Genomic DNA, 27,444 nt, shown 5'->3' with positions numbered 1-27,444 from the left:
AAATAATGTTGGTGATAAACATGAACCTTGTGAAAGACCAGCAGCAATAGGAAGAGCGTTGGAAGTAGTTTAGAGTTTACTTTTAAAAATAACAATAAATTTATAAACAAAAATTTAAAGCAATATCTAACAAAATTGTACTAGTTAGAGGACAATTAATAGTTTATAGAATTAGAGTAATTAGTTTTGAAGTACTATTTCTTATACTTGATGTATTTAAATTTTTTATAAATGCACACTCCTTTGTTTTTTATTGTAATCATATTTTTTAAATTAGATTTTATAACCATTGTATTTAATTTTAATGTTTATTCCTCCAAACTCCAATAAATACTGGATTTAGAAGCCAATAGATGTTTTAAAAATAAAATTAAACAGTAATAGAGCTTATGATAAAAAGGTGGACAGAAATTTATTGAGGCAGAATATGTAATGAATAATGAATGCTTTATTGTTTGTAAAAATTATAGTAAATAATCATAAACATTTTAAAAAAGTTTGTATCGTGATGAAAAAACATTAAAAATAATAGTAAATAAATTTATGCTGTTATAAATTATCTTAATTCAATGTATACATACTACATACATTCAATGTATATATATTATAAATAATATTATGTAATCCAGTATAACAAATGATTTGGCTAAAAAGGAAAATTTTATTAATTAGATCATTATTTTTATTTATTATATAGTAGGTCCTCGATTATCTAGGGTAATGTATGGGAAGGGAAAGTTTGCATAGAAAAATGAAAACCACGATTAATCAAAACACTTTTTATTCAATAAATTATGCGTATGAGTAGCTTAGTTACAAACGTGTCTAGTTGGGTCATCTGTAGTAGCCAAGGCCTTGGCAATCTTGTAACTGCAGCGGCACTGGTTCAAATCTGGCCTGTAGGTTGACTTTAATTTCGTGGTGGTCCCATGGAATGAAAACTAGACTAGACCCCCCTGAGTGTTTTCTGTTTTATGCATTTTGGTGAAGTATGTTTATTTCATATTCCTAAAAAATTGCTAAATGGACCTGATCATATTTTAGTTAAGATACTCATATATGTTAACGACTGGATATTATAACATTATTAGGGCTTGAAATATAAAGTAATCGGTCTTTTCGTGTGATTTTCCTTACTTCAGTAGTTATTTTTCTGAAATACTTAATGTAATGGGAGTCAAAATTTTCCTGTAGAAGTTGAGGAGGGAATCAGCTGTTTCCATTACTGAACTTACGTTGATTTTCATGATCATATATTATATTTTAAATAATATTTGGTCCTGTAATCATAATTCATTCAGTGTGCTTCTGTTAAAATCATTCAGATACAGAAGATTCCATGTCTGATAGTGAAGACTTCTATGGTTTTTCTCACGGTTGATGTAGAAATTAATTCTGCAGAAGATATTAATTTGAAAATGTTTTTTATTCATTCGATTTAGCCATGTATAGTCTTATACTGCACTGAGCTCGGCCACTTTTTTTTTACGCTTTGAACATGATTTTGTTGTGCTTTTGCTTTGTCGAGGATTCTGGAAATCTGTCGAATTCATGTTTAACACTCATTGTGACAATTTATAGCAAAGGCCAAAAACAATTTGCAATTTGAAATGAACTGTTTACAATAAGGACAAGAGGATAGTGATTTTTTAAGAACAATAACAGACTACTGAAGTAGGTTTGTTAAATAGCCGCAGGTGAGAAGTAGGGCCTACCATTTTTTTTTTTTTTCAGAATATTGACAGTTAATCCTGAACACTTATAATCAAGGTTCTATTATACATATCCTATATTAGTTAGCAAAGAATGTTATATTAGTAATGGATTAAAACCAAAAAGTATTTTTTTCAATCATTTTAATCATATTGTTGAAAGTTATTTTGAGGATCAGAATTTTCTTATTAAATAAAAAATAATTTATAAGTCCCAATGAAAATAAAGCAGTAAAGAATACATTTTATAAGTGTTCCACAACAAATCAACATACTAGCATTAAACATATATCTTAATTTAACTTTGATATTTTACTGTATTTCTGTTTTTCTTGCTTAATTTATTTCAGTTATTAATTAGTAAATACTTGGTTTATTTTGGCACTAGTAAATCATGTATTCTTAATATCTAATGGGGTTGTGGTTTTCGATTAGTAATTACTTATTTTCAATATCATATTTCTCATCACAGAAAAAAATCAATATTGTAGTAAACTTCCAGATTCTTTTTCCCCCTATCCTGAGTACATGTATATATTTCTAGACAAATTCTCTAAATTATTTTTTATCTTACTCCTATTATGGTCATACCTTGGTCAAACTGGAAGTTGGCAAAAAACAACGGTTAGAAGTTATCTCTTTATATTAATTTAATTGTAATGTAATATTCAATTTGTATTGATATTTTTCATTCTTAGTTATTTACTAATTGTTTTTTAGTTCAATTTATAAATTGAAATTGATATATTTTGAGAGATCAGATTCATATTACTATTCATGTAAGATATAACTTTGTCTGATGTATTTAAAAAATAAATAAATAAATAAGTCAAAGAACAAAGGGAAAAACCATTTATGTATCTGATGGAAGACAAATGTTTCTCTTAACATGCCCAAAGAATACAGTCCATCAATGGTGGGTTAGATAAAAAACTTGTATCTTGAACTTACAAGAATTATCCTTATAAAAATTCTCTGATCTTGGCCTAAGCACCATTGTACAATAGCATGATTGCATGGCACTCAAAACACTTCTAATTGCCAGAATTATATCAGTGTTCACCAAAATACTTAAAACAATTAATAAAAAATTAAAGCTAATCAATTTAACTCCTTAAACCATTGTACTTTTAAATAATTATGGTCTTGTTAACTTAGTCTTGTATTGTATGTTGAGATAAGTTATGACATCAACTTATATAAATAGATAGATTGAGAGGAAAAGAGTTCGGCTTACTCAAGCTTATCTATTATATTTTTGCTATGGTTTACTCACCTATATCTCTAACTTCTCCCAATTCACGTTACATTGATTTATAACCAAAGTCATTCCACAGTCAGAACTGTGTTTATGCAAGCCTTTATTTCTTCTGCTGGGTCCATTATATGAATTATGTGATTCCAATAATTTACTGACTAGAATGCCTCAACAAAGTGAGTACTAACATTTGTCTTTAAACTAATGTGGTTTTCGTAGTAGAGTGCTGACTTGACCATACCTGCCTCATGAATATTTAAGGTTGAAAAACAGACAACTTTACCAGTGACGTTCCTGTATACCTTCCACAGGCAGATTTATTTGTTTATTTTTGTAATATCCATGGCTTGTTACTAAGTCTCACCATCTCTTAGTATTGGGATATTAAGAAGAGAATGGTTTTTGTACGACTTATTAATATTTAAAATAATTTATTATATTTTAATAATATACCGCTCATAAGCTAATTGTTATTGGTATTAATTATGTATGAATTTCTTTTCTTTTTTTTTAGCAAGAGCCAGATGAAAATATGAGTTTACTTTTTTTTTAAACACATATGAGTATAATTATGAGCTTTATCTAATAACATTTATACTATTATTTTCTTCCTGATCATCAATTAGAAGCACTGTTTAGGATTGCTGTTTTCTTCCATGTCATCTGTAGTTCGTACATATCTAGAGATAGTGGCTGCAGTAATTAGTAGCAAAAATAATATTAACAAAATTAGATACTATGGTAGTTTTTAATTATTTCTTATTCTGATTGATAATAAAATTACTGTATAATATACTTGAATATGAGCAATTTTGATATTGGCAAAATAAGAAAATTAAAAAAATTATTTATCAATATCAAAGTCTTATTATAATAACATATCACTCAATAAAGTCTCCGATCTAACCAAGAAAAACATTTTTTTAAAAAATAAATTCCACTTAATTCATTAATATACTCTCCTTCAAAAGTGATACATTCATTCCAACGTTTCTCTAACTTTTCGATGCCCTGAGCCAAATTTCTTTTCCTGGAGCATCTTTTTGTGTCTGCTAAAAGCCAGGAGTCTCTGGGGCCTAAATCTGGAGAGTACGGTGGTTGTGGAAGCAATTCAAAGTGAAATTCATCCCATTAAACCATTGTTTTGATTGACTTGTGATAAAAGGCATTGTCCTGGTGAAACATAACTTTTTTCTTTTGCATGTGGGGCTGTTCTTATTGATTTCTGCACTCAATCAATCGAATAATGCCATGTAATATTCACTATTGATAGTTATGCCTTTCTCAAGATAGTTGATAAAAAAAATTCCATGCGCATCCAAAAATACGGATGCATAATCTTGCCAGCCAACTTCTGAGTTTTTGGTCACTTTGGATGACTTTCACCAGGTGATGATCTTTTTGATTCAGGCGTGTAGTGGTGTATCCATGTTTCATCCATTGTCACATACCAGTGCAAGAAATCCTTTTTATTTTGCTTGAACTGCTCCAAACAACACTCTCAATCGTTGACATGTTGTTGTTTCTGGTGTGGTGTAAGCAAATGCAGTACCCACTTTAAAAGCAACTTTTGCATGCCCAAATTTTCATGTAAAATTGTAAGATACTACCTTCTGATATTTTCAAGGTCTCAGCTATCTCACACAACTATATTTTGAGGACATTTTTAATGTTTTTTAGAATAACTGCCAATTTTGGGCGACCAGAGGGTTCAGGATCATCAGTGCTTGTATGACCTCATTTTAATTCAGCATACCAGTCAATGATAGTTGATTTTTCTCGTACAAAGTCCCCCTAATGCTGCAACTGTTTAAATTCATCAGTATTTTTCTCCCATCAAAAAATTGTTGTATCAACACACAAAATTCCTTTCTATCCATTGTTTTTAAAATTACAAAACTGGGGTCACTAAAACGATTGTAACCTCTGAACTAATGGTCAGAGAATACCATAAAATTTTGAGACATACTGTTTGAAGGTTAGTACTATCTGGAAATCACAACAATGTTGCCATATATGTGTCAGACCAAGGACTTATTGAGTAATGTGTTACATTAAATTTTATAGTTAACTAATCAGGAATTTTATTATTGAAGCTGTATAGGAGGGGAGGCCCACACACGTGAGACTAAAGGGAGCCATAATCCTCTTTATATTTTGTTAAGATCCATACATAACCCCAAAAATTCAAATCTTTATTTAATGTTTAGTAGAACTCTACTTATCCGACATAGTCGGGACCCAGACTCTGTTGAGCAGAAGAGCCATTTTATCCATAGTGTTTAAAAGAACAAAACCTCCAATAACTATTTTACTCATATATTAGAAAACAATTAATATAAAGGTGGTGCTATATTCATTGATTTATGATAAAAATAAATTTAGTAGATCAATTTAAATTATTTAAAAAAAAAAGAAAAGAAAAAACCTTTAGATAGGTGATCTAATTTAATTGTAATGACTTTTTTAAAAAAAAAAAGTGTTTCATAATACATTAAGCCAGTTATTTTGTTTTTGTTAACTGAACTTTTTTTAAAATTGTTTTCTCACCACTTCATTGGTTTTGTTTTTACTGTCAGTTAAGTGGGGTTCTACTGTAATTGCATATTTTCACTAGTCATTGGAGAAAACCATGGAAAATAAAATAATAATTTCAAAATTTTAGTAGTAATATTCAATTTTTATAAAAATCAAATGTAACAATAATCAAATATGATAACCTGAGAAGATGGTTGGGAGGTTCAGCAACTAAACCAAGCTAATTAAATTGATTCATGATGAAAACATATTTAGTAAAAAGTGTAAGAACTACACTCAATCATCTTTGGTCAAATTTTCCTTATTTGTTATCAGTTAAAACTGTGTGGAGAAATTCTGTAAGATAATGATTGGTCAACAATGTTTGACTTACAAAACTTCTTTGTTGAGTACAGAGATTCATGAAAGTATGTTGTACCAGAAATCAATGACAAGCAGCTTTCTTACGGTTTGGAAAATTGTCCCAGAATATAATATAGAACCTAAAAAGAAAGTACACAAAAAAAACAAAACTGAATCCGCAATGCCTGATTCTCTTTTATCCACTTAGTTCCCAGATTCATTTATTTTTTAATAACAGTTACTTCAGAAAATGTATACCGATCTCCTATGATATCATAAATAACTATGTCCACAAAATATGCAAATGTAGATTCCAAACTTTTCAAATCTCCTAACCTGTGCTTGAATCTGTAGACTATGTAATATGCTTTGCGCACATGCCTGCTACATACAGTTCAGGGGAAATACTAAAACAAATAATAATTGGAGCTGCCCTTGACTGAACTTAAGCCCCTATAATTAGGAAACGATTCAAGCTTCTCGGTGTGCATAAGAACATAGACATATTTAATTATGTTACTTTTTTAGATATCATGTTAATGGATTGATACATTAATATTTTATCGTAGTATTCATTTTGTACTCTACCTAAAATTTCACCTGTAGTTTGATGCTATTAAAATACTTATATTATTGATAAAACTGTTCAGTCAGAGCAAAAATATCTTCTTGTAATAAAGTCTTATTGAAGAAAAGATTGATGAATTATGTCAATCTTATCGCCATATGGAGTATTAAAGGTAATGGTAATGGTGTCATCAATATCTTTTCTAATTTCTTAAATTTTTGTCCATTTAAGAGCTAATTAAATTTCATTTAAAAAAGTTAATTACAATTTACTCTTAGAACTGATGTAATATAATAAATTAAAGTCATTGTTTTTTTGAAGTAATGAAACTAGCATTATTTTTTAGTATAAAATATAATTATTTTATAATAAACAAAAATGTAACTAGCATCAGATATGGGTTCACTCTAAAACTGCTTTAACAAAATAATTTTGGTTTGATTACTTCAAATTTGCTGACGATTACAATAATTTAAACTATCAGACTTGTGAGTTTATATTATATTTATAAACTATATTTATGAATATTTTCTGACCTTTTACTTCCTATCTCACCATTTTTTGCATACAAGTTGGTTATCATACCGCTCCCTATTCTAACCAGAGAGGAAAGAACAAGTTTTCATTCCAAGGGATCACAAAAAAAAAATTAAATTAAACTAGCCCAGGACTGTTTCAAACCAGCGCCGCTGTAGACTTGACGATGCTAATGTAGTGCCTTAACACTCTCGACAAAAACAGCCTCAGTATTTTCTTATTCATCACCACTTTCAGAACAAAGTTTATAAAATTTTAAAACAAAAATCCACCCTACCATCTTTTCTTTAGCAAGACTGTGCAAAATATTTTTTTATTTAGAGCTCTTACTGGACTGTTTTATAACTTTCAATGTGTAGTTTGATATTGCATTCTTATTAGTAGTGACTAGAATTTTTATTATTAATGTCATGGTAGTTTTTATACTGCTAATTTATCCTATATTTATAATTTTGTAAATGTGGCTTAGATGCTGTCAGTGTTTATTGTTATTTCATATTTTGTTTGTCTTAATTACATTGCAATTTTGATCTTTATTTAAACTTTGCATTATTTAAATTTCAGGCATAAAGAATTTCAGAAATTCCGCACTCTGTAACTTAATGCAATTTGTTTGTAAGTATTAAGCACTTCCCTGCAAGATCTACTGTGCTGCGTGCATACAGGAACACAAAGGGATAAAAACATTTTTATGCGTATAAGTTATTTTTCACTTATGTTATGTGTACATAAATTCGGAAAAGTGAGTGTTATATATATATAGTATACTATTAAAAATTAAGTTCTTTATTAATTTTAAGTTCTCGCATGGTGTAATTATATATTTTTTATATTAATATCCATGTACATGTACTTCCTTTTTTCCTTGTTTATCCCTTCTTTCACTTTCCATTACTTGTATTTACCGTAATGAACATTTAAATATATATACAAGATTTTTATTTTTATGAACCCTTTGACCCACACATCGGCCATTGTAGGAGTCAAACTCAGGCTCTGGCTTCAGTGTATAATAGGACTTAAATTTCTGTATCAAGTCAAACATGATGAACTAGGCCTTCTTGTATAATATTATTTTTATATAGTGAATACACACAATTATAAGTAAATAGATTCTTGTAGATAAATTATAAAAGAAAGATAAAACTAATCATGTATATGTACCATATATTAGAAAAAAAATTTCTTATATACCTACATTTCTCCTTATTTGGGTAAATGGTAGAAAATAATGTTTGTATCATTTATTAGGTAACTTAGAAACTCTGTCAGTGCGTCGCTTTTGCATGTGCACTTGTTCTCCCCCCTTTTTTATTATTTGAGTCTCTCAGAGTTAACTTGAGTCTAACACTAAGAGTTTTTTTGTTTTGTTTTTTTTTTCTTGTAAATATATCTAAATATATATAACTTAAACTACATATTTTTATTGAATTATAGCAATCAAGTGCATGAGCAAAATCAGTTATTGTAAAGAAAAAGGAAGAACAGAGGTTTTAAATGATGATGCTTTATTTTGCAAGCACTTGCTTACCTCCCTTTCCACATAAGTATAAGTAAATAACATTATGTACCAGATCTCTTCCCTTTCAAGGGTTTAGTATGTTGTACATGTAAAATAATAAAAGCTCTCTTTTTCTTTTACTTGAAAATACATTTTTAATAAATTTTAGTTCTGTATGTTAACAGTATGTAAATTATTGAAGAACAATTATCTCAATTCACCATTCAAGTGTTTTCCTATTTTTTATGACTTAGGAAGATATGAAAAAAAGTATTAATTAAAAACCCTTATTGTGGGAGGTTTGTCAATGATAATTGATATTTTATTCCAATAAAATAATATGCTATATATAACTGATATTTTGTTTATCTGCAACAAAATAAATAACCTTGAACCTTAACCTTAAACATGAATGTTTGTTAATTATATACATATTTTGAAATGACTGAATGGTAAGTTCTTATATTTTGATCACTTCATAGATTTAGCTTAATTTTAACAGTTCTTTCTATGGTAATTGGTAAATTTGTTGACAATTAAAAGAAACTTATCTGTAATATGATGGAAAGTAATTTAGTAAAAATAATCAACATGGATTTTGTGAGCTTATATGTTGTCGATGCTGAAAAATTAAAAGTAAAGTTATGCCGCACTTATTTTTCTATTAGTAAAATTGTTAGCCTATTTGGTAATGATGAAGGCTCTGAAACATCGTTTAATGAACCGCTTTTTTTCTTACTGCATCCTTTAGTTACTTTTATGTTGCAGTATCTTTTTTGTTTTGATTTATTTTTATTATAATTAATTTATTACCACTTTTGCTCTACAATTAATTAATTCTTACTGCTAAACAGCCATAGGAAATTAGTATTATCATCAGTATATTACACAATTTTATTTATGTACACCAATATTATTGCATCTGACCGATTCAGTATTATTGCCCAATAAGTTAGTTCATGGCATGTATTTCTGCAATCAAAATGCAGGAAGGAAAAGAAACATGTTATGTAATCATTGCTTTAGTTATAACTTCGAAATGAAAAAGGAACTATGTTGACTAAAGGAATCCATGCAGTCCTGAAATTCGTTTAATGAACCAACAATGATCGAACCGAATAATTTTCAAATCTTTTTATGTTGGAACAAGATGGTTCATTTTTTGACTAATGTTTGAAAATGGTTATACCTGAAATTCAAAAACAGGATACTACTATCTGCTATGCTGTTCCTCTGTCAGGTTATCAATAGCACTGCATTAGATAGACAGAACTTGAAGTTATGCAATGTTTCAATAATATCTATAATCAATGCATAGACAATAACAAGAATTTTTAAAGATATTGAGTATTATAAGAAAATTTTAGTTTTTTCTAGAATAAAATGAACTATACCTGCAATAGTTCAACAATATTTTTCAAAGATATTTAATGTACCAGTATGGTAGTCTAGGTAAAAACTAAATCATTTTCTGACATACAACACTTTTTTTTTTAAATAATTTCATTTTTCAATAGATGAATTGCCTACCATTTTTTATAGTAGCTGCTTTTAACCTCAAGACAAGGTCCTTTTTATTTAGAATGGAATAAACTGATGATTTGCTCTGAACTCTAACCATCTCCTGAAATTAATACCAACCATATTTTAGATCTGGTATCAGGATTAAGTTGATTGTTATATTTAGGACTTTTAAGTGGTAAACTGTATTACTTAAAGGAAGTAAACTTTTAATAGGTAAACTTATTACTTCTTAATGTAAGAAAATAACACAAAATTTTTTTTTTTAAGTTCAAGGTTTTTCTGCAGTGGTACATTAGAGCGCTGGTTAGGCACTGACAATTTTTGTACCAACATTTTACATTTTTATGTAACATATATTATTATTTGTTAATGGTTTAAATGAGTTTATCAAAGTTGATTAACCTTCTAAAAAATATAAAACGCCTGTTTTAATTATTCAATTATTGCGATTTATTCTTGTGCTAATTAATAAAAATAAAAATTACAACTTTTCTTTTGTGTTACTTATTTAAAGACTTAATTGAAAACACCTTCTTTTACGTTGATGGAGAGTTAGATTGTGATGTTTATAAAATACGTGTAACTTCATTTTCCATGGGTCATGCCTGAATACACTGCTATTTCTTGGGATATTTTTAAAGAATTTTGTTTTCTAATTTTTTCTTAAATTTGATTATCCTATCCTTAACCAGTACCTCACTGTTACAGTTCACAATTAATTATTCAAAAATTGATTCTTTAGAAATTAGATATTAAAAGGAAATAGAACAACACATAGACTGATGTAAGAATTTTTATTGGTAAAAAAATTCATTATTATCTGAAGCATGTGTAATTATTTTGATTTATTTCATAATATAAATACTTATAAAAATAAGGAAGAATAAAGGAATTGTCTACAGACTTCACACTGTTTGCTGTACTCTATGGATAAGACATTTGAGAATTTCCTGTGTATGAGCTACTGGAATTCATAGATTACCAAATTAATAAAATAATAAAGGATGTCTTAAAGACTTAAGTATAAGCAAAAATTATTGTTGGGCAGCACTAATATTGGTTCAGGAAGATGTCATGTTAACCTCAAAAGTAATTGTAAAATTATATATTTCAATAGATTATAGATTGTAATGTGTAAAACTTGGCAAAAGATGATGAAAAAAAGTTCACTCCCTAGGATGAGTAGGCCTAATATGGCAATTTTTTTAAAATTGCTACATTACATTTTTAGGTTTGTAGCCAATAACTGGTAACAATAGCAATAATAGTATTGCTGGGTGCTTTAATATGCATATTAATAAAATTTAAGGGATTAAATTGTGCAAATTTGGTATATACCATCTAAGATTTGCAAGAAAACTTATTTTTATTTAAAAACCCAACTGGGGTGTGGAATGAGTAGTGCATTTAGGTTTTTCCTAGAAACTCATTTACAATAAATGGATTTTTATTTATTTATTTTTTTTTTTTTTTATCTAGTTACTTATGTGCAGATGTAAAACGTTTACACCCTTTATAAGTTTCTACTTATGATTTTTGTTTCTGTACTCTAAAAATTACGTTTTTGAGATAATTTGTATTTTCTCAACTGCTAATGCACATTTTCTGTTATAAGCAATTCATTTGTTTTACCTGGCCTCTATGAAAGGAAAGTAAATGTTCTCGAAAAGGAGTTATTGAACTATTTAAAGGATACATCAGAAGTTCACTCTATTGAAGAAAAAACTCAAATTTTCACTCATTGCTCACTATCCTGAAAACTGCTAACTGTAAACTTTCAGCTCTTATAGATCTACACCTCTTTACGTTCAAAATTACTAAGATACAGTTTTTCAATCACCAACATTTTTGTCCAGTTAATGACCAACAACATTTTGTGATTATATTCTAGCAAATATCATTCACAAAATGAATTTTGGAATAACTGTATCTTGAAAATCATTGATTACTACAAACTCTATTAGGGCTCAAATTGAAGATCAAAAGTACTATTAAGTAGTTAATAGTCATATTTTAGCTACTTGTAATAATTTAGGAATTATTTACAAAATAAAAAATATGGCAACCATTTTGAAAAATCTGCCTTATTTGGGATACCGAGGTTATGTATTCTTCAAACACTTTTACTTATGAATCCATTGAGAAAAAATTAATTTCACTTCAAGCTACAACAAATTCTAAACTATTTTTACTGAAGAGAGGAAAGAAAAAAATCATGTACTAAGGCTCAATGGAGGAGGTTTATCTATTTAAAAGAATAAAAAGCTATTCACACACTTCAATAAATATATAGATATATATATAAATTTGAAATTTCTGCATCATTTACAGTAGCGGTAGTTTATGTTTTCGGAAGACAATCTTTGTAATTACAGCTTTTTATATTCTGGTGTTCTTACAGTCCTATCAATCTATAGTCACTTGAATCTACTTTAGATAGATCAACATACATTTTGATTTCAGTTTATACTTATGTAGACATTGAAATTTATATAAAAAATCATATGTAAAAAGGGTGGTGGTCAATAATACAAATCCCAAAATTAAGAAATCATCAATTTATGTACATATTTGAACATTTACAAATAAATTATTTACATTTAAATACAAATTTATAAGTAATATACACTGGTATATACAATTAAAATCACAATAAATACTTTAATGTCAGCAAATAAGTGCAGATTTCAGCCACTGAAAAAAAATATATAAATTAGATTATTCTGTAGAATTAAATGGCTCAATATTTTAACCTATTAACATATTCAATTAATTTAATTTAATTCATTCAATATGAAACAGCTCTTTACATAGTGGCCATAAGTAATTGATGCCTGTAAGAAATGCTCAACAAATCTTAAACTAGGATTTTTTATACAAGAAATGGCTTGTAATGTTTTAACATTAAGAAAAGCCTATAACAAGGGTGTTTAGGTATAAATAAGAAAGTTGAGCTAATGGTCCAGTAAGAGAGTGGGGTGAATCAAATCTTGGATAAAACAATAGGAGCAAATTATGAGGGTGGAGAGTGACTACTGGCCCAGGTCTTGTAACAAGAAGAGTAGTTGTGAAAAAGAGGTGCCTACGTCAGTTATACCATGTATCCAAACCATTACCCATGATGAGGTTGGTTTCTCTAAAATTTCTGCATGTTATGTTCTAAACCTTTTGGACTAAAGAAACATTCTCGACATGTTAATATAAGCATATAGTAAGTTTCACTAACTGAACTTTGGTTTTCGAAATAAACTTGCACAATTTACAAGCCTTTTTCTAATGTAAATTTAAACATGGTAAAATGGCAATACAAGCTAAGCACAAATCAACTTTCAGCTATTAAATTGGCAAATTTAAAAACATTATTTCTAAAAAAGAACACTCTTTAGCATGAGTGAGGCTTATTGATCTACGAAAGAACTATGAGTAATAACACTATATGTGAACAGTAATTATATTTTGTCCCCTAAAGGGAAGTGTCCACTATCACAAAGTTGAAAGAAAAAAATACAACATTATAAATATAAGAGCTTAATAATTATAATAAAAATATATATTTAAATTCTTTGTCCACAATAAACTTTTGAATCAGTGGACCGATTTACTTGCAGTTTTTCAAAATGTTCCATTCTACCATGGGGAGATTTGAAGAAAATGAAATCCCTGAATTCAGGAGTAGAAAAAGGTTATGTACAAAATTAAGTGTTTTTGGTTTGTAGCTCAGAAAGTATGTGAATCAAAAATTCCTATTTTTATCTAGTTGGAATATAATAAAAATCTGTGGATATCTACATTATTTATATAAAACAATTCAAGTAAAAATAAGTGTATACTAGACAGTGTTTTAATTTGAATAATGAAACAAGTCCTCGTACACTAATCTTTCCTCCTGAACTGACATAAATTAATTAAACTTTTTCTTGTTCACTAAGAATAAATGAAGAAAAGAGAACTAACTTACTAATGGGCTACCATGGATGTGTTTTATGAAATACTCTCCTTGCATGAACACATGAAGTGAAAAATTATTGGAAAACAATTTGCAGTGGCAAAACTGTATACAAACTGTTAAGAAAAAAGTATAATTGACTCTATTGGAAGTTCTTAGAATTACAGATCTGTGTTTTCAACTGCAGTCCATTACAGAAAGAACAATTGCACTAAATGATGGGCTTAATACCTGTATTAATTAAAGAGAGTGTATTTAGACAGAAGTTGAAAATATACTAAAAATCATGATTAACGCTTTAGGAATGAAAAAGTGTTCACCATAGGGAGAAATGTCAGAAGTTTCATTGATTCTATGAGCATGACTACAAAGTATATGGTAATTATTTAATACTGAGTACTTTTTTTTTTACTTAATTTATACTATTTTTTTTTTCATTAAATATGTTTGTTTGGAAGATACCTTAATTATTTTTAAAATCAAATACTCACTTCTGCTATACTCAATTTTATTGTTCCATTTTGTAATGGGTCTCGGGATTCAAAAATACCTGAAAAATACAATAGTAGTAAATTCTATATTTTTCATTCACATATATTTTTAAATATATTTCATGATAAGTAAGGCCTAAATGATTGATTTCTAATGTATAACAAAGTAATTCCCAAATACTTACTGAAGGCTAGGCTGAGATGTAAAATTGCTGATACAAAGTCTCCAAATCTCAATGTGCCATCTTTCCTCATGTACCTCAGCACTAATATTGCAAGAACATCAGTGCTAAGTTGGAAACCTGCAGAGAAATGTTTAGAATGTTATTAATATGATCGATTTAATTAAACTTTGTTAATAATTGAAATGTTTTTAATTATTTAACTTTCTTAATTTTTATTAAATATAGTAAATTGTAATATTACACAGAAAGTAAGTTCTTTTCATAAAATGTTTTAAGCTTTTGTTTGATAAATAGAAAAATTCATTACAAAGACCATAAATGACATTCATCTAATTTGTATTTTTATTCCTTTTCTGACCTCTTGGACCTATTTCCAAATAACTGATTATTTTTTATAGCCATGCTATCAATAATACCTTCCAGTATCTAAAACTCCCACATTTTAATTAAGTTAGTTATAAAATAAAATAAATGGGTGCAAAGTTAAACTTATCCAATAGGCAAAAGTAAAGTATAGCAAAAGGCAATAGCATTTCGTTTCCTTTTTTAAACTTTATTTTCCCTCCATGTATAGTCCCTTGAATTAAAATTAATGTGATTGAAATAATCATTTAAATCATTAAAAATAAAAATCGGATTTAGAAGAGTCTAATTCAGAAAGATATGAATGCTTAAAACATTCAGGTTAAATAAGAGGCAAAGACCTAAAAATGTGGTCAACACTTTAACAATGACTTACCAACTTCATAAAGAGCATCTCTCAACCGCTCTGCTTTCAAAATTCCTGTTTTCTCTTTTGTATGATTTTTGAATGCCGTCTGCCAAGTTTTCAAGCTACACATAAGATCTTTGAAATCACTTAGTTTCAGCCTGCCATTACCACAGCTCTTTTGCTTTGGTTAAAGAAAATTAAGTGATTGCTACAGTAAATAATGTTTTAGTTACTACATTAAAATTATGTTTTAAAATCAAACACTACTCTATTTCTATTTAAATTACTTATTAATTTACACCTATGTATTCCCCAAAAAATCATGAAATTGCAGCATCATAACCAATAATAATATACGAGGTTGAAGGAAAATACAGAAATAATTCAATTTAGAAAACCTGGCTTTGAAAAAACCTACCTTATAACTCAATTTGTCTAAAGGGGAATAATGTAATTACATACCTACTTAATCATATTGGTGGGTAATTAGTTTAAAAAAAATAGGATGTTTTGTAATTTCTTAAATTTTAATGTTTCAATACAATTAACTCAAATATAATACATACTGATTCATAATAATTAAAGAAATATATATGTTTATTTTCTTATAAAGTAAATAATCATGAAAAATAAAATGTTAAGACATTAAGGTTTTAAATGTTTACATAATCTTTCTGTGGAGGTATTTAAAATTGATTTTTCAATATAAGCAGGAACTTGTTTCCAAATTCAAGAATATATGAGCATTCTATGATTAGATCAACAGGGAACCAATTACTGAAATCATGAAAAAACAGTGACATAATATACAGGTCCAGATAACCTAATTAGGCTTATTAACTAGTCCAGGGTTTGGGGACAGACACCAAAGAATGCTTTGTTTATATAAGATAGAACGTTTTTATGAGGAATTAAAAAAAATCTTACGATAAAAAATACAAACACGCAGTTTTCCAATTTCAGGCGCTTTTTAAATATTGCTCGATTTAACTATCTAAAGTCTCTTCTTCTTGTTTTAAGCAAATATTTTAAAAGTGATATAGGACTGTCGATCCCAGGGGTTTTAGTGGGGCGGGTCCTGTCGGGAAGGATTGCCTTTTATAAGATAAAAGTCATATGTGTTCTTATTATAATATTAAATTAAAATTGTAAACAAGAGATTATTTTTTGAGGAAAAAAAGAGAAGAAATACATTAAGTGGGAACTTCCTATAATTTTTAATTTATTCTTCAGAGCATTACCTACTTAATAAAATAATTAATTGCGAGTACTTTATACATATATAAATTATAATTGAATGGAATATGGTCCGGGTGCGGAAAAAAAACAACTCAAATAGTAAATGATTATACTATTTTTATTGAGCCAACGTTTCGCCCCACATTGCAGGGCTTCGTCAGGGCTAAAAAAGATGCAAACACTTGACATAGTTACAAAAAAAGAAAAAACAAGTGGAAAATAACAGGGATTGTAAGAAAAATTAAAGGTTGTAAACAGTAAATGAAAAGGGTAATAGTAACAGATAGATAAGAGAAGAAATATTAAAGAAAGTACAAATTAAGAGATGAAAAAAAAAGAATAAAATCAAATGCTGAGACAGAATTCATACCTGTTTTGATGGATGTCAAAGTCAGAGTGAGCCGTTTGTATTTGGAGGAGTGGGGATGGCAGTTTAGCACGCCACAATAACGAAAATAATTTTAAAGTAAACATTGTAAAAAAAATATTTAAATTAGGTAAACAATAAATGGTAATATACATAATAGAGGGGGAGAAGAAATATTTACAAAATTATGAAAAAAAAAAAAATTAAATTAAAAAAAAACTCATAGATAGAAAAACAAAGGAGAAATAAAGTATAAAATAATGGGATACAATATGTGTAAGTGATTAAGAAAGACAATATACCAAATGAGTGGGGATACAGAGAAGTGTAAATTATAATAGAAAATTAATAATAAAGTAATTAATGTAAGTACACTTAAGAAGGTAACACATGAATATAAATTAAAAGATAAGATAGATGAATATAATATTTCTCCTTTGTTTTTCTATCTATGAGTTTTTTTTAAATTTAATTTTTTTTTTTTTCATAATTTTGTAAATATTTCTTCTCCCCCTCTATTATGTATATTACCATTTATTGTTTACCTAATTTAAATATTTTTTTTACAATGTTTACTTTAAAATTATTTTCGTTATTGTGGCGTGCTAAACTGCCATCCCCACTCCTCCAAATACAAACGGCTCACTCTGACTTTGACATCCATCAAAACAGGTATGAATTCTGTCTCAGCATTTGATTTTATTCTTTTTTTTTCATCTCTTAATTTGTACTTTCTTTAATATTTCTTCTCTTATCTATCTGTTACTATTACCCTTTTCATTTACTGTTTACAACCTTTAATTTTTCTTATTATATTTTACTTTTCATTGTATACCCCTGTTATTTTCCACTTATGTTTTTCCTTTTTTTGTAACTATGTCAAGTGTTTGTATCTTTTTTATCCCTGACGAAGCCCTGGAGCGTGGGGCGAAACGTTGGCTCAATAAAAATAGTATAATCATTTACTATTTGAGTTTTTTTTAACCGCACCCGGACCATATTCCATTCCTCTATACACACGGTCAATCAATAATCTTTCAATAAATTATAATTGAGTGATACTTTTACTCATACAAAACATTGTATGAATATACTTGCTCTACTGAAATGTACTCTTTCAATGTTATAATTATAGTAAAAAATGAGAAGGGAACAGCCACAATTAACCAATAACTATTAATACATTTAATACAAAGGATACATCCAAAGTCATGACTACTTGTCTGCAAACTTCGAGGCAAGCACAGCTTTTAATGTAATCTGTAATCAAACAAGTTAATTTAAAATACATCAACTCAGGTATAACATGAATTGCTAACTTAAATATAATTTAATACATACCATTAGGAAGACAAGCATCTAAAAGTTCCTGTAATTCAAAAGAGTTAACAGTTCTATGTTCATCAGCTAATTGCAAGAATACAGCTTCATACTGACTAAAACTTTTATTGTCTAGTGTAGCAGGAGCCTGTAAAATAATTAAGAATGATTAAATTAACTTGATGGTGTGGAATTACAGCTTAAATATAAAATTAGGCAGTAAATGCACATTTACTGAAATGAATAGGTAGGGCCATTTACATTCAAAATATAGAACACAAAACCTGCTTGAAGAATTATACTATATTACAGTGTATTATTACAAAAAAAAAATCATTGATCAAAGATAAAATAAACAATTCTCAATTTTAAATTAAATAAATATCCATTCTTCTTAACTAATTAAATGTTAATATATTGTAAAATCTTGTACAAATAGTTGAAAATAGAAATGAAATAAATACAAGTTGAGTATAATTTTTAAAATAAGTACATCTTTACATATATTAAATATTAGTTAATATATTTTGATCTATACAATTGACTGGATTGATAATTAGATAATTTTTATAAGTGAGTTCTGATGGAATGATTCAGTCTCTTTCCAGCCACTACTAACTACAAAAATACTCTTAACTATTAAGTTTTGGGGAAACACCCACATACACACATGAAAATAATTCTATTTCAGTATAAGAAATCTAGCACTGGTCATAATACAAAATTGTATTCCATATATGAGATTGCATCATAAGCAAGGGTGTATTAAATCACAAATTTTTTCAATAGGAAAAATATAATTTGAAATTAAAGTGTTTCAGTAATCCAATATACTTATAATACTAATATCTAGGAATAGCATCATTTTTATTATTATTTTTTATGAATATTACATCCTAATTAATCTTTCTAATTAATGCTTATTGTTTTAGTAATAACAATCTGAACAAAGAGGATTGTATATTGAAAGAAATTGGAGGGAAAGAAAGAAGAGAATTATTTCACCATTTTTTAAAGAGAATAAATTACTGAATATACACACACATACATATATATGTAATAAATACATAATTTTTACCTTAATTATTGCTGATTTAAGAATTGATGGTGCTGTGTCCAGTAATCTGTAAGTTCAGAAATAAGATTAAACACTAATGATTTGAGTAGCTATTACATAAAATAACAAAGAAAATTGTTAAAACAACAGTAATAAAGATAAATAAATTTGATGTGTTTTACAATTAGTTAATAATAATACTGACAAATTTTAATTGTAAATCATTTGTAGAAATTGTAATTTTAAGAAAATAGCTTTCTTTGGTAATGAAAATTTGATAAAAAACAAAGTTTAATTAAATCAGTTTGATACTGGATCATACTCATCATACGTCCTAGTAAGATCAACTTACTTTAGTTTGAGTTGTTTTGATGAATAAACCCTAAGCGTGAAACTAGATTCTTGGCCAGTTTCAAATGTTGTTGGTAACACTAAATAACCACCTTGTTCCAGTTGCCACCTGAGGCTGACCTGTTGAATGAAAATAAACTGTAAATTATGTCAATAAACTTATTAAATTATATCTGATAAACTCTTAAGAATCAGGGTCACATTAAGAAAACAGTAAAAGTAAAGATAGTTTTTAAAATTAAACTGGCCTCGGGATCTTCTCATTTAAATTAATGTTTGAAATACCACCATTGGGCGGTTCCTTCCCAAGATTTTCAAGTGTTTGAAACATTCCACATATTTACTTATTGTATTTATTTTTTACAGTTGCAAATTACAATAAATAAATAAAATAAAAAAATTAAACTATACTTGTTAGTTCAGATGAGTCAATGCAAAACGCTAATGATGTATGTATTTCTCCAAATAGACACAAAATTTGTAGCCTTTAAAGTTATAAGAAGAGATCCAAAGCCATGTATACCAATTATACTTAATTACTTGCTTATCCAGTTGTGTGGGTTGGCAAGCTGGACTAATCTCAAAAAATTTGTCAAACAGTTAGTGTCATAAATGAAATTTATAAGGAAAATTGTAGTATATACTAGATGGCTCTATAAAGGAAATAAAAGCATCAGTGCTATTTAATTAGGTATAAAATAATTATCTGGTGAATGAAACACACTTCTAAAAGTGTTGACAGTTATTATTGCCTTGGTTCATTGGCCACAGCAGATCAAAAAATTTTATAGGGAGAAATGAGAAGTGGATGAGCACTACTAAGATAGCCAGACTAGGTCGAATGGGATTTGGGAACCATATTTTATAGAGAGCTTGGCAGACCGTGACACAAGACAGAGAAGAATGGAACGGGCACACTGATTTGTCCTAAATTCTTACTGAATTGTAAGGCCTGTGGTAATGCAGATTAGGGTTAAGAAAAACTCAAATATATTGCCCTTTTATAAAGTTCCTTTAAAAAGAAAAAACAAATCAATACCTGTCTACTATTAGAATACTGAGAATTGACTAGTGACTTATTCTTTCTAAAAAATGACTTTCCTGCTGTTTCAGTAGCATTCTTTGGTAACGAATAGGCAGTGAAACCAATAACCTAAAAACATAATAAATCAAATTAGAATAGCATTGAATTAAAATGTTGCAATTAGATATTTATATCATAAACTGATCCAAATAAATTATTGATACTTTTCTTTTGAATATATTCAAAATGAAATTTGTTCATAGATTTTAGATAAGTTAAAAGATCCAGATATAGATATAAGATCCTAAATGAGAGACCTAGGAAGGTCTTGGTAATAACATACTTGTACTCATATTTTAATTATGCATTTATTATTAACTACTGATACCTTTGGTTCCATTATACTATGTTGGTTTAGAGAGATAATTACTTCTTCCATTTCACTTAATATAAGATGAAGCTGAGGATTGATATGAAATGTTTCTGAAAATTAAAAATTGTTATAATTTAGAAATAGGAATAATTGATTTAAAAAGGTATCTCATTTCATTCAAAATACCTGGATTATTCCTACATCCTCCAGCAGTGACACCTTTAATCCATGCGCCTTGGTAAAGTTTCATTTGCCACATTTGCTTATTGTGCAATGATGGTTCATCTTTAGCTGTCTCACTGTCTAAATGGACAGCTTCAATGTGAGTAAATGTTTTGACAAACTCACTATATGACATCCTAAAAAAGTAAATTAAACTTAATATAAACCTCCTGTACAAAGTTAAATATTATCAATAATGTAGTTTGAAGAAATTCATTATAAACTAAATTTGCTAATGAATTTAATAACCATGAAATCAGTTTTAATGTAATGGAATATTATGAGAGAATAAAGTCATCAAATGTTTGGAGATGTAATTCTGACATTCAAAAAATAAAAATTGTATATATTTTTATTAATTACAAAATATCTTTTTAAAATATTGATATTTCATAAAATAAATAGTAATTATAAGACTCAACAAAGTAGGAAGATCAATGCTAATGCCACCAAAATTTTTTCTTAATTGCTAACATTTTCCATAACTTAAACACCATTTTGATCTGTTACGTGAGTGAGAGTATCACATCTATTCCATGGATTTTCCAACATGACAAATGAATCTTGAGTATGGAAGATGTATATTATAGATTTTATAGCATTGAATATTCCCCACTACAGCTACTCCTTACTACATACTACAAAAATATTACTTTATATTGTACTTAATATGTAATATGTATTTAATATCAATAGTGTTATTGGACCCCAGAGCAGGAATATAAGAAAATCATACCAAAATTCTTGTTCAGGACTATGTGATAAGCCCAATCTTTCTTTTTCTTGTTGAGGAACTTGGGACCAGTTTGTACATCCCCTTGACCAAGTGCCAACATATTCTCCTCCCCCAGTACCAAGAGGATTTCGTAATCTGACAAGCTGTACACCTTCTCCGCTTACGGTTTCCACCTGTTGAAGGAGCAATATATTCAAAAAATATAATCCATTTCTTTAGATCCATTACAAAAAAAGAAATTATTAAAACAAAAATACTCTCAAAGCAATAGGAAAATGATTAATTCAAAATGTGACAATTTTGGAAACATGATAATGAGGTTAAACCTGTTTTTTTTTATTATAGAACTATCCATGATCAACCCTTTACACACTAAATATATCAATAAAAGTACTTTAAAATTTATATTTTTTATTACTAATAAATAGAAAAGATTTAAATTATTTTATTTACTAATTAAAATTTACAACTTTATTACAAGAACAATGAGTAAATGTTATGTATTAAGTATAAAACACGATAATAAATTGGGAAGGAACTATCATTGGTCAATTGTTTTAATTGCCAATAGGTTCAAAAATTATAAGCTCATGGCGGAGTATTGGTTAAGTTTTCCACTAGCAATAATTTCACCTTATTAGACATCACTTGCATCCAAAATTGCCGCTTTGAAAGGTTTAAAAAATTTTAAAAAGTAAATTCTCATTTAAATTTGAAAATTAACTTTAAAAAAATATAAATCTGTTATTTTAACAAAATAATTTGGTAGTTTTTAATTATATTGATAGTAATTATTCATTCTAAGATGTTTTTCTTAATAGCACCCGATGCACTATCTATACTCAAATTAAATGTTAGATAAATAAAATAAAAGTCATAAACTTACCCTTTCAACAGCGTACAACCGATAGTTAATACCAATCTGTATCCCATTTGCTAACTTTTCAATATTATTTCTAATCTGCAATCAAAGTTTACAATGTTAGATTCAGTCTATACTTTAATACCTGTTTTCAAAATATTTAATATATTTTTTTTTTATGAAAAATTAATTTTGTATATTTCATTAATTGTTATAATCATTCTGAGATAAGTTTATTGAAGAATATTTTTAATTTTATCTCTGGGAAATAATACAAAATCAATCTTAAAACCAGGAGGTGACAAACACCATCATTTAGAAAAGTATGAGACTAAGTGTTATATGGGCTAAGATTAAATCCCAACATTAGCTTCATTTTATATAACTTTGTAGCATTCTTTATTTGACAGCTGTGGTCAGCATGGTCCTTCCAACAAGGCCAAGGTGGCAACCCTGACAGTTTCTAACTACAAGACAAAATCAGGTGGATAGAGTTGTACAGTAACAATTTTTGAATATAGCACAACTGTGTCTAATTTAGGTTTCAACACTAGTTTAACTTAATTCAACGCATTTCATTTTTATCACATTAATGAAATTTAATTATAGCAATCTTTATCAATGAAATTCGTAATCTTAATCATCAATAAAATTACTTTGTTATATTCATGAAAATTAAATTAAATGAAATATTAAACAATTCTAATCATGAACAAATATTTAATTTTTAGAAATAATTAAATAATGCACTTGTTTTTTCAAGTAAAAAAATATTTTTCATCACTGAAAATTGTTTTAAGCAGTTAAAATGCCTAACAAAGAAAAGTTTGATAATTGAGAAATTCCCAAAAAGATTTTTAAGACTGAGTAAATAGAAAACTTATCAATGAAAGGGTATCCGTAATCAATTTTAAGACTAACTCACAGGTTGATTAGGAGGCTGTACAGTACAAGTTACTATAGTTGTCATATCTAGGAGATTGTTTAGAAGTCGACCACAGGTGGTAGGGTCATGTCTCAGACTAATGCTTTCAGCTATTCCTCCTGTAAGATCTGAAAGGCCATCCAGCATTGTCCCATACTTGAGGGCTTCATAGGAACCATGTAGCCTGAAAACATAGAACATGATTTGTCAGTTTGTCATTTTCATACCTTAGCTCACTCATAAATAATTTATTTTCTCCAAAAAATAAAATAGTAATTTGACCCTTGAAGGCCTTTAATAATGCACATCATAGGTTAAACAGACAAATTTTGTATCTTCTAAGGAAAAACAGTCACTTGTAAGTCAATTGAAATGACAGGATAATGTTACATTGAAGTTTACTTTCACTAAGTCTATAGTTAAGTTATAAGTTATGGAACCAAAATAAGGTCTGTAGGCTACTTTTATTTCAATTAGTTTTATAAATATTTATGTTGTTTAAGATATGAAAAATAGCAATAAAAATTTATAAAGTAGCCAACTTGCAAATTTCAGGCCCAGTAATATTTTTACTATCAACTAGATTACTTTGATTATTAGGAATAATTTTCAAAACTCTTCATGGGCTACCAGAACTTTGAAAGAAACTAAGTTCTACTTTTTAGTGTTTTTTTGACTGACTGCACCTCTGACTGACTTCTCTTTATATTTATTTAATATTTTGATGTTTTATATACTTATTTATTCAATGAATCAAAAGAACAATTTTATTTACTTATAGAAAACCATGTAAAGTTTTTTAAATATCTTAAAAATTAATTTTGAATTCAATATTCTTGGCGTTTTTAAGATATTTTTGTGTTTTTAACTCACTTAGCATATGCTTTTTCTAGAAGTGCTGGCCAGAACTGGTCACTGTGTATGGTCTGAATGAATGCTAACCGCCCATTGATTGTTGGTAACCTGTCATCGACCAAAACTTCGACCCACTGGCCCGACCACCACAGCCTGAACCTGAAGACCCCTGCGTAGTCTGTGCTGTAGCTCTGGTCTGCTGGCACTACTCGGTAAAAAAGGCCCTTACTCAGGTGAAGGACTCCAAGACATGAAACCAACCATCTGTCACCTAAACAGAAAATAATAATTTATTCAGCAAAATTTTAAATATTTTGTGTATTATAATTTTAAAAATATAACATGACTATTAAGTAGCACTTTTTTTTCTATTATTATTAGATGTTACTTTAGATTACTTTAGATGAGGTGTTATTTCGAAAAGCCAAATTCCCTAAATACCATTCATTATATTAACAATTACTTCATTAATACTGAGCTAATTTTAGGTTTTATCAATAAGAAAACTAAAGATTTTCTAAATAAACTGTTAAACTAAGCTCAGCAAGGCTTGCTCATTACTGGGATACATTTCAACCAGAGTTAGAAAAAAAAATAGCTGTAGCTTTATTAAGTGTGTTTGTTATGGATTAATGATTAAAATATCTCTAGTTATATGTTTACCAATACCTCATTCTTGTAACTAAATTAGCAATCAGTTGAAATAAGCAACTTCGTACTTTTACTTAGTTATGAAGCATTCATAACTAAATAATTGATCTATATTTTAATATAGATACAAATACAGTTAATTTACTTACAGTTTTAGTTACGGCTCAATTTTGTCCAACTCTCATACTAACTATGCAGAATCTGGGTATAAGCTTAATGAAGCTCATCAAAAGATTTTAGCTTTTATTATTAAGTAGAATTTTTGCATAGCACTGACTTCTGGATTAAATTATAATTTATTAAAGTTAAGTTTGATGATAATTCAAGTAAATAAAACAAATGTTAAGTAACTTTTGTAATTATGTTAGCTTGATGAATTGTTGCAGGTAGTTTTAGCTGATTTGTTGCCAAGATATTCTAAAAATCGACACATTACCTTTATTTGTATTGTAACTTCTTTTCTTCAAACCTTAAATTAGGCACAAACCATACATATCTAAGGTAGTTTTTAATAAAAAAGGGAGTAGAAAAGTATATGATAAAAATTTGTTATTAGTCAATATTTCAACTTTTGAAGAATTATTATAAACATATTATTATGGGTGCATTTCTAGTTGGTTTGTCAAATTTTTATTGAATGTGTTCATTTGAATGGGAAAAGTTTAAGTTTTTAAATAAACTGAATAATTTTAAAACAAAGAACTTAATTCGACAAATAAATTTAGATTTATGAAAATTGGAGTGATTAATTAGCCGTTGTCATTCAAAAATTTTCCATATTTAATAAATTTTTTAATAAAAATTAAAAATCAAATTTTATAAATAATATATTCTTTAAAAAGTAGATATGCAAGAAACCGAATCAAAATATATATAAATAATTAAGAAAATATATTCTTAAAATATGTTTATTTAAACAGAAAATGTGTTATTTAAAACAAAAAATCACAATACCCAAGTAATATATTCTTTAAAAAAATATATATTCTCAAAAAAATGAAAATATATTTAAATAATTAATAAAAAATACATTTGTTTAATAGAAAATATATTATTAGCAAAATTAAGAATAAAATGAATTGCCTTTGGAGTAAAGTGGGCATTTAAGATGAGTATGATAGACAAAGCTATTGCAGCCACTTTGATCATGTAACCTGACATTTGCTATCATAGTGTCAGGACTTGCTTGATAGTTGGTTGTACAATCAACTATATTAGTGACCAACTAACTGTCACCTTGGAACTTTTGCTCAAAGGAGTTGATTAAATCGCGATGACTGTTTCTTTATTCCAAATTGTATATTCTGCAACTTTGTTATTATTCACTGTCAATTCAATAGAGATATTTTATTTTCTGTCCTATTAACCAGTTGAAAATACAGTTACAATACGGTCACCTCTCCTGATAAATACATCTTTAGCTTTAGAAATTCTGCTTCTTTCTTTAGATGCTTTGTATCAGGAAGAGAATTTTCATCTTTTACTCTTTACTTTCCAGTCCTTCTATGGTTGGCTGGTGCCTCCTTTTAGGTCCAGAAAGGAGCACTGCAACATTCCATGTGAAAGTGAAGGCGATTTCCTCAATGGCAAGTTGTGGAGAATACTTCTCACTGACGAATCGGATTACCTCAATGGTTTAACCCTTATGGCCTTTAAGTTCGATTGAAACAGAAAACCATGGTACAATGTCCGCATTAACAGGTTCGAAAATAAACCAAACCTTTAAATAAAGTTGTCTTCAGTTGCTTTCTGTTGATTTCAATCCTTCAAGCCTCCTTTAGTTCACCTCATCATCTAAATCAAGTTTAAAATAACGCTTCAACTGAAATCGAGCGTTTATATGAAATAGATTCAAAACAAGGATCCAAACAAAGAATTAAATAAAAAAACTCTATAAGACATGATCGGGACAAGGCCAAGTTGTTACCAAAGGACGTCACCGTGTCCGCCGCGGCTCGTCGAGCAATCGTCGCTTCCTGGGAACTGAGGCCAGAACAATAACCACCCCTATTGTTACTGCATTTAGGAAATGTATTATTGGTAATATATTTATTAAGATATGTTTCAGGATATGAGAACATATAATTTAAAATCTATCGAGAAAATGCACAGTGGACTAACGAAAGCTGACATAATAAATGAGGAACC

At 28.1% G+C, this 27,444-nt stretch overlaps 2 protein-coding genes across 6 annotated transcripts in view; one reads left to right on the top strand and one right to left on the bottom strand.

The window, feature by feature from the left end:
- The window catches only part of MEP-1, a 52,782-nt gene extending 27,958 nt beyond the window's left edge, over window positions 1-24,824 (top strand). For 3 of the 5 annotated variants that reach the window (XM_067051484.1, XM_014431049.3, XM_067051485.1), the window contains one exon: window positions 7,520-8,813. In XM_067051484.1, the coding sequence (XP_066907585.1) occupies window positions 7,520-7,525 (6 nt within the window). In that variant the 3' untranslated portion in view covers window positions 7,526-8,813. Of the gene's footprint in view, window positions 1-7,519; window positions 8,814-19,172; window positions 19,367-24,683 lie in introns of those variants that run through there. The other 2 variants (XR_010844529.1, XR_010844528.1) reach the window with 1 other exon arrangement.
- Window positions 12,524-27,444, bottom strand: part of CalpC (calpain-C) — a 151,408-nt gene continuing 136,487 nt past the window's right edge. Inside the window, exons 4-18 of the mRNA XM_014431055.3 lie at window positions 24,664-24,916; window positions 23,791-23,974; window positions 22,890-22,964; window positions 22,004-22,176; window positions 21,232-21,404; window positions 21,061-21,155; window positions 20,688-20,801; window positions 19,650-19,768; window positions 19,319-19,364; window positions 18,262-18,388; window positions 18,122-18,180; window positions 15,342-15,489; window positions 14,603-14,719; window positions 14,418-14,476; window positions 12,524-12,674 (exon numbers count right to left, since the gene is read on the bottom strand). Coding sequence (XP_014286541.1) covers window positions 12,648-12,674; window positions 14,418-14,476; window positions 14,603-14,719; window positions 15,342-15,489; window positions 18,122-18,180; window positions 18,262-18,388; window positions 19,319-19,364; window positions 19,650-19,768; window positions 20,688-20,801; window positions 21,061-21,155; window positions 21,232-21,404; window positions 22,004-22,176; window positions 22,890-22,964; window positions 23,791-23,974; window positions 24,664-24,916 — 1,769 coding nt within the window. The 3' untranslated portion in view covers window positions 12,524-12,647. The remainder of the gene's footprint in view (window positions 12,675-14,417; window positions 14,477-14,602; window positions 14,720-15,341; window positions 15,490-18,121; window positions 18,181-18,261; window positions 18,389-19,318; window positions 19,365-19,649; window positions 19,769-20,687; window positions 20,802-21,060; window positions 21,156-21,231; window positions 21,405-22,003; window positions 22,177-22,889; window positions 22,965-23,790; window positions 23,975-24,663; window positions 24,917-27,444) is intronic.

The sequence above is a fragment of the Halyomorpha halys genome, unplaced genomic scaffold (genome assembly GCF_000696795.3).
Source record: "Halyomorpha halys isolate HHAL.00 unplaced genomic scaffold, Hhal_1.1 Scaffold940.1, whole genome shotgun sequence".
NCBI classification, from domain to species: domain Eukaryota; kingdom Metazoa; phylum Arthropoda; class Insecta; order Hemiptera; family Pentatomidae; genus Halyomorpha; species Halyomorpha halys.
This window is presented reverse-complemented; position numbering and strand designations above follow the sequence as displayed.